This window comes from Anas acuta, chromosome 1 (assembly GCF_963932015.1).
Source record: "Anas acuta chromosome 1, bAnaAcu1.1, whole genome shotgun sequence".
In the NCBI taxonomy this organism is placed as follows: domain Eukaryota; kingdom Metazoa; phylum Chordata; class Aves; order Anseriformes; family Anatidae; genus Anas; species Anas acuta.
Genome location: NC_088979.1, coordinates 131,283,216 through 131,299,801, shown reverse-complemented (window position 1 = coordinate 131,299,801; position 16,586 = coordinate 131,283,216). Strand labels below are relative to the sequence as shown.

General features: G+C 42.3%; 1 protein-coding gene across 8 annotated transcripts in view; it reads left to right on the top strand.

Moving 5' to 3' along the window:
* SCUBE1 (signal peptide, CUB domain and EGF like domain containing 1) overlaps nucleotides 1-16,586 on the top strand; it is a 255,507-nt gene that overhangs the window by 219,257 nt on the left and 19,664 nt on the right. For 6 of the 8 annotated variants that reach the window (XM_068656700.1, XM_068656690.1, XM_068656665.1 and 3 more), the window contains 6 exons: nucleotides 1,307-1,423; nucleotides 6,786-6,908; nucleotides 10,184-10,303; nucleotides 11,880-11,972; nucleotides 13,477-13,593; nucleotides 15,548-15,706. In XM_068656700.1, the coding sequence (XP_068512801.1) occupies nucleotides 1,307-1,423; nucleotides 6,786-6,908; nucleotides 10,184-10,303; nucleotides 11,880-11,972; nucleotides 13,477-13,593; nucleotides 15,548-15,706 (729 nt within the window). The remainder of the gene's footprint in view (nucleotides 1-1,306; nucleotides 1,424-6,785; nucleotides 6,909-10,183; nucleotides 10,304-11,879; nucleotides 11,973-13,476; nucleotides 13,594-15,547; nucleotides 15,707-16,586) is intronic. The other 2 variants (XM_068656671.1, XM_068656659.1) reach the window with 1 other exon arrangement.

Below are 16,586 nucleotides of genomic sequence, written 5' to 3'. Positions count from 1 at the left end.
TTGCACACACTGATATTTAAAGTACCTTTAATGTAGTGGCTTTCAGCAAGTCCTTCTGTGATGACTGCTGTCAAATAAACCTTTATATTGCCCTGCTCAGCAAAACCTTTGTACTGTCTTTGAAGTAATGTGCTGTTAATTGCTTTCTTCCTGGGCTGCTGGATGGAAGAGACTATGTAAATAAGGGTTTCACATTAGTGAGCACCAATAATTAGAAATGCCTTACTTTTTAAAGGGGAAGAGGTCAGATTCTCTTGAATTAGATACAATGTGCACTTTGGAGGATGTGTTTTGGAGGATGGGGCTTTGAGCAACCTGGTCAAAGTGGGAGGTATCCCTGCCCATGGCAGGGGGGTTGGAACCAGGTGGTCTTTAGGGTCCCTTCCAGTCCACACCACTCTCTGACTGATTCCCTCTTAGGTGCAGCCCATCTGTTCCAAACCATAGTTTATTCTAAGGTAATATTCTGCTTATGCCCCTTGTAGCTGTGCAAGTAGTGCCCCTTGTAGTCTTATGTAGGCAGAGCAGAAGTCTGAGCAGCTCCCTGTCCTGGTGAGTAAGATGAGAGAGGAATGGTAACTGTTCAGTAGTCAGCAAGTTCTTGTCCTGGTGAGTAAGATGTCGGAGCAGTGGTCAACTGCTCGGTGAAGTTAGTAATATTCACTGGAGGGATTGGCAGGGGCTTCTTCTCACCCATGTAGACTACTAACAAGAACGGGTGCCTGTGAGGTGGTAGCTGCTCCTCTGCTTTCCCTCAGCAACAGAAGAGCTGAGCACCCACATTGGTCAAGTGCTGTTTCTTGTAGCTGAGGTCAAACCACAGACCATAGCAGCTGTCTGTATTAGGGCATTCTTCTCATTTGCTCTTGTGCAAGTCTTAAACTCATGCTATTCCATTTTGAGTGAAAACTTCAACTTGGTGGTTATTCAGGAAATGAAAAGAGGGAATGAGATTCAACTCAAAGCTTTTTTTCTGTTGTGCCACTAACACCACCACCAACCCCAAAGAACCTTGAATAACACCATTGTCCTTCTGGGAAAATATGATCGGAAGTTAAATGTTGCCATCTAATGGTGAATATCTATAATACAGTTTTGATGTTTTGTCTTTTATTACCTTGCTCTGTGTACCTGCAAGTCCTTCCTTCATTAAGCACTAGAGGAATGAAACTGGTGTTTTATTCAGATTTTACCTGGGAAGAGATCTCCTAGCTTATCAGGAACAAGATGTTGCAGCTGGATGTGAAATTGCAGCTATTCAGTTCAAATGAATTCTAACTTCTCAATGTTTTTTCTGTGTATTCAGATATAGACGAGTGTTCCTTTGAAAGGACCTGTGATCACACCTGCATCAACTACCCTGGAAGCTTTGAATGTCTCTGCCATAAAGGCTACACTTTGTACGGGCTGACACACTGTGGAGGTTTGGAAACTGAGTTTTGCTCATCAGTTTACTTTGTTTGCTTTGTGAACTGTTTACTGAGCAGCCATTCTTCCACAGATTCTAGAGGAAGATGTGGCTAATAGGGCTGGGCCTGCATGTGTTAATTGGTGCAGGACCTAGGTGTGTGCTTGACCCGTCATTGGCCCCACTTCCTACCTGTACCTCACGCTCTGGCTGGGTCACTAGACTCCAAACCTGGGACCTGGAGGGAATTGGCAGGGTGTATGGAATTACACGGCCAGGTACACAGCAGTTGGAGTTCAAGTTTGGGCTTGGGTGTGATTTGGAAAGGCAGGTAGACACTCAGCTTGTCAACCATTGTGGCCAGACCTCCCTTAAAAACATGTTCAGTGACAATTTTTCTTTGACAGTTAAATTTTGAGGCCTATCATTGAGGTAGAGCAATTCAGCATATTTCATGTTGACTGTTGTCATTCCAGCTCACTTAAGCATACATTAAATGGCATGGCACAATCTATGTGCCATGTAGAAGTCTACTGAAGTAATACTACTGTTTTAGCAAGCAGATGGGTAGGTATGTTTAAAGGGCAGAAACCACATGTTGTTGAGGTTAGCACAGTGCCTAAAACAAGGCTATGGTCCATAACGAGGACTTTTAGATTATGGCTTTTTTAGTAAACTAAAGAGTCTGGAGTAGCAAATTGATGATGGTTTGCTGGTATTGTATCATCATTTTGGTCTTTGCCATCTACTGCTCAAGATGCACCTGAGTGTGATCCAGGGATAAGGACATGGCAGCACAAATCCTGGTGAGCTTGATGAATAAACATCCCTTCTGATGGGGGGGGGAAGAGGAGAAGAGAGATCAGACATGCAGACACATATAAACTCTGACTGTATAGACTAAAAAGGTTATACTTCATATTGACCAAATACTTTTCTAATGTATCTATAGTTCAAAGATTCTATATGAAATATCAGTGATATGTATCTGGTAGCTGCTTGCCTTCTTGGAAACTTTCAGCTTTCATTTTTTTGTTTGAGGAGACTGAATAAACAACTACCTTTCAGCTTCTAGGTTCCTATCAAATATTATTATTTCCTTCACCTGAATAATTTCTAAAAGCAAACTCTGTGAATGACTATGGAAAATTTACCTCCCTGATACGTAAAAGTGATTGAATCTCACAGATGTTTATACCTTTGACATTTTTCATATAATGGAATAGTTATTGTCCAGATGCTGCAGACTTTCAAGTATGTTTTGTATCCTGTCAGTACTTCCAAGAATTTCAGTGTAACTAGTCCTGACAAGTAAATTGTATCAGATGCATAAATCCTTATAGGAATAGGAGTTATATGTGTGTCTGAGGACAAATATATGCAGAGTGCACTAAATTGTTTGACAAGACTATTGACTGTATTGCACACATTTATATAGGTGTAAATGTAGAAGACATAGTAGGTACAGATCATAGAATCATAGAATCATAGAATATCCTGAGTTGGAAGGGACCCTTAAGGATCATCAAGTCCAACTCTTGACACCGCACAGGTCTACCCAAAAGTTCAGACCATGTGACTAAGCACACAGTCCAATCTCTTCTTAAATTCAGTCAGGCTCGGTGCAATGACCACTTCCCTGGGGAGCCTGTTCCAGTGTGCAACCACTCTCTCTGTGAAGAACTTCCTCCTGATGTCAAGCCTAAACTTCCCCTGCCTCAGCTTAACCCCGTTCCCGCGGGTCCTGTCGCTGGTGTTAATGGAGAAAAGGTCTCCTGCCTCTCGACACCCCCTTACGAGGAAGCTGTAGACTGCGATGAGGTCTCCCCTCAGCCTCCTCTCCTCTAGGCTGAACAGGCCCAGTGCCCTCAGCCGTTCCTCGTACGTCTTCCCCTCCAGGCCTTTCACCATCTTCGTAGCCCTCCTCTGGACACTCTCCAACACTTTCATGTCCTTTTTATACTGTGGTGCCCAGAACTGCACACAGTACTCGAGGTGAGGCCGCACCAGCGCAGAGTAGAGCGGGACAATCACCTCCCTCGACCTACTAGCGATGCCGTGCTTGATGCACCCCAGGACACGGTTGGCCCTCCTGGCTGCCAGGGCACACTGCCGGCTCATATTCAACTTGCTGTCTACCACGACCCCCAGATCCCTCTCTTCTAGGCTGCTCTCCAGCGTCTCATCGCCCAGTCTGTACGTGCAGCCAGGGTTTCCCTGTCCCAGGTGCAGGACCCGGCACTTGCTCTTATTGAACTTCATGTGATTGGCGATCGCCCAGCTCTCCAACCTATCCAGATCCCTCTGCAAGGCCTTTCCACCCTCAACAGAGTCCACAACTCCTCCAAGTTTGGTGTCATCAGCAAACTTGCTCAAAATACCTTCTATTCCTACATCCAGATCGTTTATAAAAATATTGAAAAGTACCGGCCCTAAAATGGAGCCTTGAGGGACCCCACTAGTGACCGCCCGCCAGCCTGACGCAGCGCCATTCACCATAACCCTTTGGGCCCTGCCCGTTAGCCAATTGCTCACCCATCGTATGATGTTTTTATTTAGCTAGATGGTGGACATTTTGTCCAGTAGGATCCTATGGGAAACCGTGTCAAAAGCCTTGCTGAAGTCCAAAAAAATCACATCAGCTGGTTTCCCTTGGTCCACCATACGGGTGATCTTATCATAAAAGGAAATCAGGTTAGTTAGGCAGGACCTACCCTTCACAAACCCATGCTGGCTGGGACCAATGACTGCTTTGTCCCCCAGGTGCGCCTCAATATGTTTGAGAACCATCTTCTCCATGATTTTACCAGGCACTGACGTGAGACTGACAGGCCTGTAATTGCTAGGGTCTTCTTTCTGACCCTTCTTGAAAATCGGCACATTTGCCAGCTTCCAGTCTACCGGGACCTCTCCAGACTCCCAGGATCGTTGAAAAATAATTGAGAGAGGTTCCGCGATGACGTCCGCCAGCTCTTTCAGCACCCGGGGATGAATCCCATCCGGACCCATGGACTTGTAGGGATCCAGGTGGAGTAGCAAATCCCGCACACGTTCAGGGTCGGTTGGGAGTTTGTCATCCCCACCGTCCCGGTCCTCCAGCTCAGGGCACGCTGGGTCCCGAAGCCCATCATCGGCATTGAAGACAGAGGCAAAGAAGGCGTTAAGCGTCTCTGCTTTGCCTATGTCATTGTCTGTGAGAAGACCTTCCCTATCAAGGAGCGGCCCTATGTATTCTTTAGTTCTCCTTTTTCCATTCACATATCTAAAAAAACCCTTTTTATTTTCTCTCACAGACACAGCCAGCTTCAACTCTAGGTGTGCTTTAGCCACACGAATTTTCTTCCTACAAACACGAACAGCATCCCTGTATTCTTTCCATGTCACCTGGCCCTCCTTCCAGTAGCAAAACACTCTCTGTTTCCGCCTAATCTCCATAAGAATGTTCCTGGTCAGCCACGCCGGCCTCCTGCCGCGCCTGCCTGACTTGCGGTATTTAGGAATTGCCTGATCTTGTGCTTCTAGGAGGCATCGCTTAAAGAATGACCAGCACTGGTGGACATCAAGGCCTTCAAGAGCAGCTTCCCAGGGGACCTTGCTGACTAGTTCCCCGAGCAGCCTGAAGTCCGCCTTCCTCATATCTAGGGATGAGGTTTTGGTGGCACTTTTCCTTCTGTCACCGTAAATTTTGAACTCAACCACTTCATGGTCGCTATGACCGAGGCGGCCACCAATCACCACATCTCCCACCAGACCCTCTCTGTTTTCCAGCAACAGGTCTAGGAGGGTGCCTTTCCTAGTTGGCTCCGTTAGCACCTGCACCAAAAAGTTATCATCTAGGTGCTTCATGAACCTCCTGGACTTGCTCGTGTCAGCCGTGTGGCACTCCCAGTTAACGTCTGGCAAGTTGAAGTCCCCCATAAGGACAAGGGGAGTTAATCTCGAGGCCTCTCTTAGTTCTGTAAAGAATAATTTATCAGCACTATCGTCCTGGCCAGGCGGTCTGTAATAGACTCCCACAACAAGATCCCCTTTATTCGTTCGTCCCTTGATCCTTACCCAGAGGCTCTCAACTTTGCCATCGCCGACCTGAAGTTCCACACAGTCCAGCCCCTGCTTCACATACATCGCCACCCCACCACCTCGCCTACCCTGCCTGTCCCTCCTGAAGAGCCTGTAACCATCTATTGCAACACCCCAGTCACAGGACTCATCCCACCAGGTTTCGCTTATGCCGATGATGTCGTAGTTGCGGGACTGGGCCAGTACTTCTAGTTCATCCATTTTATTCCTCATACTGCGTGCGTTCGTGTAGAAGCATTTCAGGTGCGTCTCCTTACACTCAGCACCTTGTGGATCTGACCGAAGGACCTCACTGGCACACAGCCCCTCTGATTCTAGCGTACTTAGGTCTTCACCGGCGTGCCTGGTTTTAGCCCCTTCCCCCTTCGACTCTAGTTTAAAGCCCTATCTATCAGCCCTGCCAACTCCTGACCAAAGATCCTTACCCCTCTCCGAGAGAGGCCCATCCCATTCGGTGCCATCAGGCCCGGCGTAGCATAGACCTTCCCGTGGTCAAAGAACCCAAAGTTCTGCCAGTCACACCAGTCTCGAAGCCACGAGTTTATGCGAACAGCACACCTTTCAGCTTCGATCCCCCCTATCGGAAGGACAGAGGCAAACACAACCTGCACGCCTGAACCTCTAAGTTGTCGCCCCAAATCCCTAAAGTCTCTTTTGATCGCCTCCGGACTTCTCTTTGCTACTTCATCGCTACCAGCCTGAAAGACCAGTAGCGGGTAGTAGTCAGTGGGCCGTACCAGGCACTTGACTTTCTTGGCAACGTCCCTGACCCTGGCCCCAGGGAGGCAGCAGACTTCCCTACGGGTAGGGTCAGGCCGACAAATAGGGCCCTCTGTTCCCCTAAGGACAGAGTCTCCCACAACAATCACCCTTCTGTCTTTCTTGGTGGAGGCAGTCCTGATGCGTGGAGTCGACCTCCTCGCCCTAGGCATCCTCCTGGGTACACTTTCTATCTCTTCCTCAGTTGCTGGTCTCTCAGTCTCCAGGGCCTCAAACCTGTTTCGTAAGGGCACCTGGGAAGGTGGGGCCGGAAGGGGAGGGCATCGCCTGCTATGTCGAGCAGGGACCTGTCTCCATGTCTCCATTCCTCCTCAACTCCCAGGTCCCCTCCCTCTGCCCAACAGCGACAGGGCAGGGGGTCCACCCCCATTTGGGGTGTCTCAGCCCAGTACCTCTCCTTGAGGCCCTGCAGGGAGTTACAGATATTGTTATGTACATAATATTCCAGTGTACAGTATATACAGGGATACTGGGCGCATATTATTAATATTGTTCTCAGTTTTAATTACATTTTCAGATATTGATGAATGCAGCATCAGCAATGGCAGCTGTGACTATGGATGTCTGAATACAATGGGGAGCTATGAGTGTGTCTGTCCACCTGGAAAGAAACTGCACTGGAATAAAAAAGACTGCGTTGGTGAGTAAGTTACTGACTCAGAGGTGACTGCAGTGATGCTTTATTGCTCCAGGAGAGTGGAGAAGCCTGGGGCTTTGTATGAGGATTGCTGTAGATTGGCTGTAGAATTGGAAATATGCTGTATTTTAAGTGTTGGTTGTTTTTTTTTTTTTTTAATTTATGATTCTGTGCCCAAAAATCTAAGTCTTCCTACATTATTAGTTTACCCATCTTATAATTTTGTCCTTTTCTTTTTTGTCCTTTGACATCCAACTCTGTGAACTTAAATGTAACTCAACTTTTTAAGAATCATTTAGAATACCCAAAATATTTAACTGATTAAAAATAGGAGAAATTAAAGTTAATATTAATTCAAGCTAACATCTATATTCACAGCACCATACCCCAATGTTTCAAGTTCTTTCCAAAGGTATCCTGCGTATTATAAAGTACTGACAGTAACTGTATAAGAAGTATTAATTGCAATAAGTACAAATCCCGAGACTACTGAAATGATGGCACATACTGCTAATGCCATTTACTCTGTGGCAAATCCAAATATCTGTTCTAATCATTGTTCTTGTTTATCTTATAAATAGATTATTTTTAATTCTGGAAGCACAATTTGATACATGGCAAATCTTGGCCATGGCTACACCTGTTAGAAATATTTTCTATGAGATTATAATTCTATTTTCATATTTTTAGTGGGAATTATATACCTTAGGTCTTTCCTAGGCAAATCAAAGTTGTTACTTTTTTTTTTTTTTTAAACCATGAATAACTTACTGTGGATACATTTGGAACTGATGTCTAATACCTAACTAAGCAAGACACAAAAATAAGGGAAGGGCCTTACTTAAGGGAATCTCCTGATAGACCAAGGGAAAGCACTTTATTCTGGAGTAGAGGGCACTGCACCAGCCTCTTACATGATCAGGTGATTGTGGCATTTTTTCCACTTACATGGATACAGCACTATGGAAAGCACTTTATAACTGGAAGGGCTTGAGTTGGCTTTCAGCCTTTGCCACTGACTTTCTTCCTTAAGCACCATTAAGAACTTCATCTTCCTCACCCTCAGATATATTGCCTTCACTGTTACATAGCAAACTAAGTACAATAGGAATAAAAAATGGTTAACTCCTTGGTTTTGCTTTGTTTTGATTTGGTTTGGTTTTAAGTTATCTACTGCATCTCCCTTGCAAAGTATTGGTTAGTCCTCTGGAAAGGGGTTTGTAAACAAATAGCAGGGACTAATGTTTTCTGAAGTCTGGTATACAGTTAGACCACAGAAGTTTTATGTTATACTCTCCCTCTATTAAGAATGCTGTTCCCATAATAACAGACTGTATTGAAAATATTTTCCTAATTGTAAATTTCTCTTCATTATTTGTAATACTCAGTTAGAGACACAAAATAGAATATCTTTCTCCATAAATACACACTGTTTTATTTGATGACTTTAATGAGGCTTAAAATGAGTGTCATCTCCCTGCTGCATTCTACATTTGCAGTAACAAAATTCTTTTGTGCTCAGCAATGACACTTCGCACATGTATTGTCTATTCGGTACAAAGAAATAATTTCTTTATAAATGTCACCAAAGCAACAAAAAAGGCCTTAGGAGGGAGGTAAGTGGAGGATGATCATTCCCATATTTCAGATGTGAACATCAGGTGTGTTTAAGGGACTTGCATTTATTTGTATTTAACCAGCGGTGAGGCCAGGCACACAACCTAGGTGGCAGCAGCTGGAACCCTTCCTCTGCGCTCAGACCAAACCAGGCAAGGCTTATGTCAGCTACCACATTTGAATAGGCCTTTTTCATCCCAGCTTTACTTGTCTTTTCCCAAGCCCTGGCCAACCCAAATCAGTCTGACTGCATCCTATAGGACTCAGATGCTACAGCTCTGATCCCCAGCTCTGACCCACACATACCTTGCTGTGGTTCAGTGGTGAGATGAGGGGTAGGAAAAATAGCAGGTGCAGCAGCAAGGCCAGTCAGGAGCTAAACAGGAAGCAGCCAAGTACCAACTTGCAAGGTGAGCATGATTAGAGGAAGTACCAAATAACAGCCAGAGGAAAAGCCTGAACAAATGTTTTTATGGGGCTAAAACAAGAACTGTTCTGCAGACACCTGCCTTAGATTCAGCCAGCTCATGCAGCATGAAGCATTTGCTTGAAGAAGTGCCCAGCACTTCAGTCAGCCTCAGTGCAGAGTTCTGGAGGAAATGACTGGAGGAAAGAAGCAAGCAGTGAGGCTGCCTCTATCTGAGGTGCAGATAGACATAGCACCTACTGGCTGTAGCTGAGAATGCATCTGATCATTTATAGCGAAAAAGGTGTATTTAAATATCTGAGTCCAAGAAGATGTTGAATTAAAATAGCTGCAGTATTATAATTATCAGTCATCTTCAGGGGGAAGCACGGAAACTGGTCCAACAGCTCAACAATTGTATGTAGATTCGGCTAAAATAAAAACTGTCCTTCAACCAGATAAAGAGAGCAGTGTGAGTAAGACCTACAGGATATTCTGTCTTCAACCTGCAATGAAGCTGTGAGAAGAAGCTGGACATTTCCATTGTATGAGCAGCAATGTGCGTTGTGTGGTGGGTGGTGATGAGAAGTAGCTGACATTTATGTGCATGTCACAGTGTCCTTCCTAGCATAGCTCAGGGTGTTTCAGCAGTGGCTGAAAGGATTGGTGGGGCCATATACCCCCAGTCCCAGCATGTGCTACCTCACCCCAGCTTGGCTGGGAAGTTTTCTACTTTTAGAAGTTTAAGCATAGAACTGAGATGTAAGTCTGTGAGAGCTGGAGTGAGAAACAGAAAATGCTTTTACTGGTCATATGAATATATAGACCTTTTGAGGGTGACTCCCATTTATGTTGTTGTAGTGGGCCTGCTGAACTACAGAGCTATGCCTCCAAAAAGGGGGGACAGGACTTCTGGACCTGTCACTTCTGTGATCACACTGTGCATGCAGCATCATGCTCATAATTAGACACACCTACATTTCACATAACAGATCTGGAGTCCCAAAATGGAGAATTGGAAGAAAAGATTGGATCCAGTGTTTAGGTCTAAAAATGTGAAGGAGTTTCATTTCTAAGTCCAAGCACAAGACCCACATACTTCTCTCTGTTATGTGCTTATTTCAGAAATGCCTGGACCTGTGATTTTGCTTTGTTGCCACTTCTACCTTTCTGCACTGTTGTAAACAAGTGGATGTGTGAGGTTCTGGGTTGTACAGTGTTTGATTTTTCTTTTTTTTTTTTTTTTTCTCCTCAGAGATGGTTAAATGTCTCCCAAATGCCAAGCCTGCTCCCAAGGCTCAGCTAGTGTGTAGTAAGACAGGAGGAATAGAGAGCTGCTTCCTGTCATGTCCATCCAATACTCTTTTTGTTCCAGGTTTGTACAGAGTATTTGTCCTCCTAAGTCTAGGATGTGACTTGATGATTTTTCTATGCTAATATATTCATGATTCGTGCATTCAGTTTTTGGTATGAACAACTGTAATTGAGCAAAATATCATTATAAATTAAATTTGGGCCAAACATTAAATACAAGAGCTGACTGTCTGTTATATTAGAGGTTTGGCCCTTAGTTGTTTGATTGAGGTGTCATTTGAAGGAAAAAAAAAGAATGAAATTCTCCCCAAAAACTGAAATGTAACTAAAGTAAAAAACATGGTGCAAAAGAAAAAAAAATAAATTGCTCAGTCAAAAGTGGAGGAAAAACTGAACAGTTGGTTTCCCTGATAATTTTAGATATCATGTTACTCACTGTAAATAGAGACCCCTGAGCCTATCCAGGCATCTTCTTAAAAAGGTGGACTCTGCTTCATGTCCTGAAATAACCTGCAATTGTGTGACTGAGCAGGAGCAGAAACAAATCATTAAGTGGATGGGTTCCTCTGACAGAGCACAGCATGAGGCAGGGGCAGGAGAGGAGCACTGGGACACAGCAATTTAATGCTGTGGCAGCCCGAGCTCTCATACCACAGTAGTATAAAAATGCCATCAGTTCATCCAGGGATACTGCAGAGCAATGGATGGCCTAGCAACCGCTTAAAAGCTGTCTTATGGTCTCATACAAAATGAATATAACTAAATCTGTCTCTGGAGATTGTATGGAAAAATCCTTCACTTCAGTTGTTTCAGTTGCTGGGTTTTAATAATTTTTTTTGGAAGTAGTTCAGCTGAATGTTATAGAAACTCAGACATCCTTTTTTTTTTTTTTTTTTTTTTTTTTTTCCCTCCTCTTTTCTATATCATTTGCTACAGGTAATTTTCATCTACACAGTTTTGCAGGGCAAGGGAGCTAGGGGTTGAGATTACTTTTTTGTGGATGTTCTCATCCTGCCACAGGATTATTTTCCACAAGACTGTCTCTACTTTTCATGTTAGTACTGACATGTTGTACTGTCATGTACTCTCATGCTGTAGAGCGGTTCACACTTTATTTTCAATTTAACAGAGATTACCCATGCATTTACCTAATTTGTATGCATCAATACACAGTTTTATCTGTGCAGTATATAAACCCTTTTATGGTTCTAAGTATGTTGTTTTTGTTTCTGCCAATAAGTTCTCTTGGTCTGAAGCTAACATTATTACTAAAGTACGTGGTTTACTTTTAAATTACAGAGATGATCAAAGCACAAGGACTCTACCACAGACAAACACAGTAAAATATTTCCTACTTGTGCACCATGGAATTATCTAATTTACAGCTAACCTCATGCTAAACTGTTTATGAAATGTTGCAAGAAACCCAGTGTTGCAAGAAACAAAATTTCTAGTCAACATTGAAGCAGTAGGCTTTGGCAAGCTATTTCAGCCAGTTCAGCACTTTAAATGTCTCTTTATTTAGCAGTATTAAAAAGTTTGCTTGAGTGCAGTATATTAGTGCTGGGAGTGACAAGTGGAGCAGGTGTCTTTTGAGGCTGTTGCCATGTGTGTTGACTCAGCATTGTGCCTTGCAGATTCGGAGAACAGCTACACGCTGAGCTGTGGTGTTCCTGTCCAGCAAGGCAAGGCTCAACAGAAACGCAATGCCACCCTTCCCAGCTGTGCAGGTATGTGCTCTCCTGTTCACCTGGGCCATGACCTCTAGAGGAAAGGCAACGGAAGTTCCCTGAGCTGCAAGATGCACAACTAAAGTTACACAAGGCCAGATTTAAGGTAGCCTGTGTTTCCACACACACGCATTTGCTTTTTCACAGCCTCTCTTCTAGGGCTGGAAAGTGCTTAGCTGCCCTGCAGTGCCACATCGTGTTTGTAGGTCAATATAGTAGCAGCGGAGGTTTGATTTATACTCAATGAAGACGAGTGTCTATTGTAATTTACTTTCCATAGTCCAGCAAGGCAATAATAAGCACATCAAAATGTCAGCTCTTCGCAGACTTGGAATTGATTCAAGGGGGCCAGCACAAGTGCAGCAGCAGCAGACTGCAGTGGGGTCAGTCCTCAGCTACAAAGACCTTGCTTGGAAGCACTGAGGCTCTTGGCATTCCTGATAAAAAAGGTTATGGGAATTTTATGATCACATTCTGTTTCATTCATCTTGTTCACGGAAATAGCTGCATTATTTTGCAGAGACATTTCAAAATTGGTCTTAAAACTGATAACCAGCATAAAATAAAATAAATAAATAAATAAAAAGATTCATCTCAAATGATTGAAGTCTGTCAAACTTAGAAGCAGACGAAATAGTATCCCGGCCCACTTTGTGTCATTACTTGCTATGCTTCTCTGCAATTTGCCTGTCCTCTAACCATGTATTTCTTATATATTTGGAATGTATTAGGAATTACAATGCTGTGAAGTGAGTTAACAGAGCAGCAGATCTGTCTGCCTGTGCCACAGGGGCAGGTTACCTCCCAGGGAAGGAGAGACCCACACCATGGCACTTAACCTGCAACCGCCCTCCGCTTGCTCTGACTGCAGTGGGCAGCCCACAGCAGCAGACAGGTGATAGGTCATGCCTAGCCTTTTCCACCACAGCATTTGTGAGAAGGTCAGGCAGCAGCTGCATTTCTAAGCAGCGCGTGTTTGGAGCCTTTAAAGTCATGATTGGCTTGGATCTAAAGCTGAAGAATAAACCTAGCAAGCCATAGACCATAGTCAAGTAGAGACATTTCCTTTGGATGGTTTTCAGTTGTTAACAGCATAACTTTACTGTCATTCTTATTACTGGCTAGCATTAACAAGGGTAGAACTACAGCCAAGTAACATAGGAAGTCAGAGTTAGAGCCAGGAAAAAATGGTAACAGTTAACTTTTCTCATAATAAGAGACAAATTCACCCAAAGTCCACCAAGATATGCAGGTTTGCTGGAGGGGAAGGGTATGTGCAGAGTATATGCAATACTAGCAATACTAGCAAATTCCTTGATCTTTATGGGCTCAAGAGTAAGTGTTTATGGGGAAAAAATAAACTTAAGGAAATGTATCCTTTTGGACAAGGTGGCTGCCTGTTTTCTATGTTGCAAGAAGACTTTTGAGTCTGTTTTCAAAAATAAGTTTTAGATTTTGTTTCATCTGCATCACAAACAATAGCTTTTATATTTTACATCAACAGATTTCTTAGCCCCTCCAATCAAGCAGAAAGCTCGTTTTAAAATTAAAGATTCAAAGTGCCACTTACGGCCTCGCAGCAAAGAAAAAACAAAAGATACTGGGAAGCAAGCTGTTTTAGGTATGTTGTTTCTTCCAGCACATAAGCAGCATTCTAATTTTTTGCTTGTTTGTTTGCTTGTTCGTGTAATTTGATTTCACACTGCAGACAGAAAAAAGTAATGCTTTCTGAATTTAAGATCAAGTCAAGTTTCACACTTTAGCTGAACAGTATCATGGGTTTGGATCTGGCAGTGCTGAAATGTCACCAGTTGCTTTGAAAAGTTTTCATCTAAAACTATACAAATTTGGAATTAAGCTGATTCTTTTTCTGGCATTCGTTAAGATGAAAAAGAAAAATCTTGACACAAAAAGTTATGACCAACTTGCATGAAATGTTTTCAGTTTATTTTTTCCAAGTTAGGTTTATAAAAAAAATACACTAGTGAAAGCTATTATTTGCTTTGTGCTGGATTAGTATCTCATTGCATAAGCAAGACAACTCCTATGCAGCAAAGTTATAATCAAAATCTGATGTTACACAGCCTTAGACCACTTGTGATATTGGAGTGAGTAGTTGTGTTGTTTGAAAATTTATCTTTAAATCTTTATTATTACTAGTTTTTAACTTCACTTTTAAAGTTAAAAAGGATTATAAAACGGATACATTTTTGACAGATCATCATGACATTTATTTTGATATATAATAGAGGAAATTAAGTGATTGGTATTGATATCTTGGTATTTTTGCTGCACATTTCCACAGCAGTTAAAATATTTGAATTTCATTTAAATTTAATATTAACTTGGAATATCCTGGATTTTATTATACAACATCAGTATAACTGAAACAGCTCATATTGTAACTTAGAGGAGCTTATCAGCTTACAGAAAATGTCTAGTGGTGACACATTCTCTTGTGAATCTGTCATATCACTTTTGCTAGTAAGAAGTTGTATGAATCATGAACAGATAAGAGTAAAAATAGGTAGCCCAAAAAATGTTAATGGCTTAAAGATTCTATTTTTTTAATTTAGACATGTATTTTATCTTTATCATGCAATCTAAACATTTATCTTTCTAGTTTCCTAATTTTCCAAGTATTTGCTTGAAGCAAGTCTCACTTCTTAAGATGCTTACCTTGTTGTTATGTATTGTCTTCTAATAACATGTGGCTATTGGACTCATTTTTAAAGTTATAGATTATCTTTTTTTTTTTTTTTGTCCATACCATCACTATAGGAATACACTTGGATGCATTTCCTTGTCCTTTGCTCTCTTTGCTGTGTATCTGTTACATGCCTGAACTTCTGGGTCTAACAGTTTATGTCATAAATCTGCACACTCAAAATGCAATCCTTCTGGTGGTTTGGGGCTAGAAATTTCTCCCTGAGTTGGAATTTTCATCACTTATCAAAAAAGGATGTTTTTCACATAAACTTATTTATATAGGGAAAGGATCCTTACATGATTGTGTCTCAATGGACTGTGGCCTTTGTTCTTGTCAGTAACACATAACTGAAGAATGCATTAAGTTCCTCTGGCTTGTGACTTATTCTGTTCAAACCTTCTAATATATTTTCAAAACTTCCTAATCAAAAGGTTTTCAAGCCTTTTGATATCTGGTGATTTTCATTGCTGAAAAAGCTGTAACAATTGTTTCTTGATGCCCATGCTTGCTATGGTCTAGTCTCAGGCCTGCTGCTCTCATGAAAACTTACTCTCTTGCTTGGTTTAAGCATACAATGACTGTATAAACTGATTTTAACTACTCTCCATAAAGAACTTCCTAATCCTTGCACAGAAAAAAAGACAAAATTAAAGTTACTACTACACAGCTGAGCACCACCACACTATTCTTTTGTCTCCTGCAGTCACCAGCAAAATGAGCAAACCAAAAATTGCACAGCAAAGGCGTCTAACTGCATGTGAAATGTTATGAAACCATGATAATCCAGCTGAGATACTGCTTATTAGACTGTCACTTGCTACTTTGCTACTCGATTTCTTTTCTGTGTTGCTTCTCTCACACAAAGGAGGTCAATTCCCTTGTACAGACAACTGCCATGTGACATTTGTGAATCTCAAGTGTGATTCCTCCAAGAAAAAGCGCCGGGGCCGCAAGTCACCATCAAAAGAAGTGTCCCATATCACTGCAGAGTTTGAAGTGGAGATGAAGTTGGAAGAAGTCTCAGGTTTGTGAAAGATCTCTGTCTAAGGAGAGAAACCATAATTCAGTTCCTCTGCATGTTAGAATCTTTTTGATGCTACTTCATCAAGCTGCCATGCAAAACTTTTAATACAAGCCTCATTCAACAGCTTTTCCAAACTCAGTTTCCAACATTTAATTGAAAGGAGTCAGGTATGAAATTATAGAATAAAGGAGCAAAGATTGCAGCAAAAGCCCCTCAAAGCCTGGAGTTAAGTTTTGTATTTCAATTTACTGTGATTTCTTCAGGTAACAGAAGTGTTAACTGATGCACAGAGAATGTAAAGATTAACTAGAAGTTTTGTAATGCTGACACTAAAAATATCCTCCAAAATGTAAGTTGTTGGGAATCGAACATTTTTATTACACATTTGGTAAATTCATGTTTTCATAACAAACTTCAGGAAGAAAAATAATTGCTTCAAGTTATTCATGAGGTGAAATATTATGCCATAAAATCCAGCCAAAGAAAATGTGGGTTGAATTCTATAAACATGCCAGTACTCAAAGGCAGGTTTCTTAACCTCTGAGGGGTATCTTGCTAGCCAAGTGGTTCAAAGTTACTGTGCCAGAAAGTACCTTTCTTTGTGTCATGTACATATTTTAGTCAGGGAAGTGGGGAGAATTCCTAATCAACTGAGTAAAGCATTGGCTGAGAAAATTCAGAAATAATAGTGATGTCAACTGGAACACATATCTGGAAATACAACACAGTGGGAAATGCACCATTCCTGTAACAGTGCACAAAGCACCAGTCACTGCTGCTCAGTACAGCACAGCGCAGCATTGCCACACAGTGCCAGCTTGATTATGCCGGTTAGACTGGTGTCTTCTGTAGCCTTCTCCTCTCCCTTGTGCACTCAGTA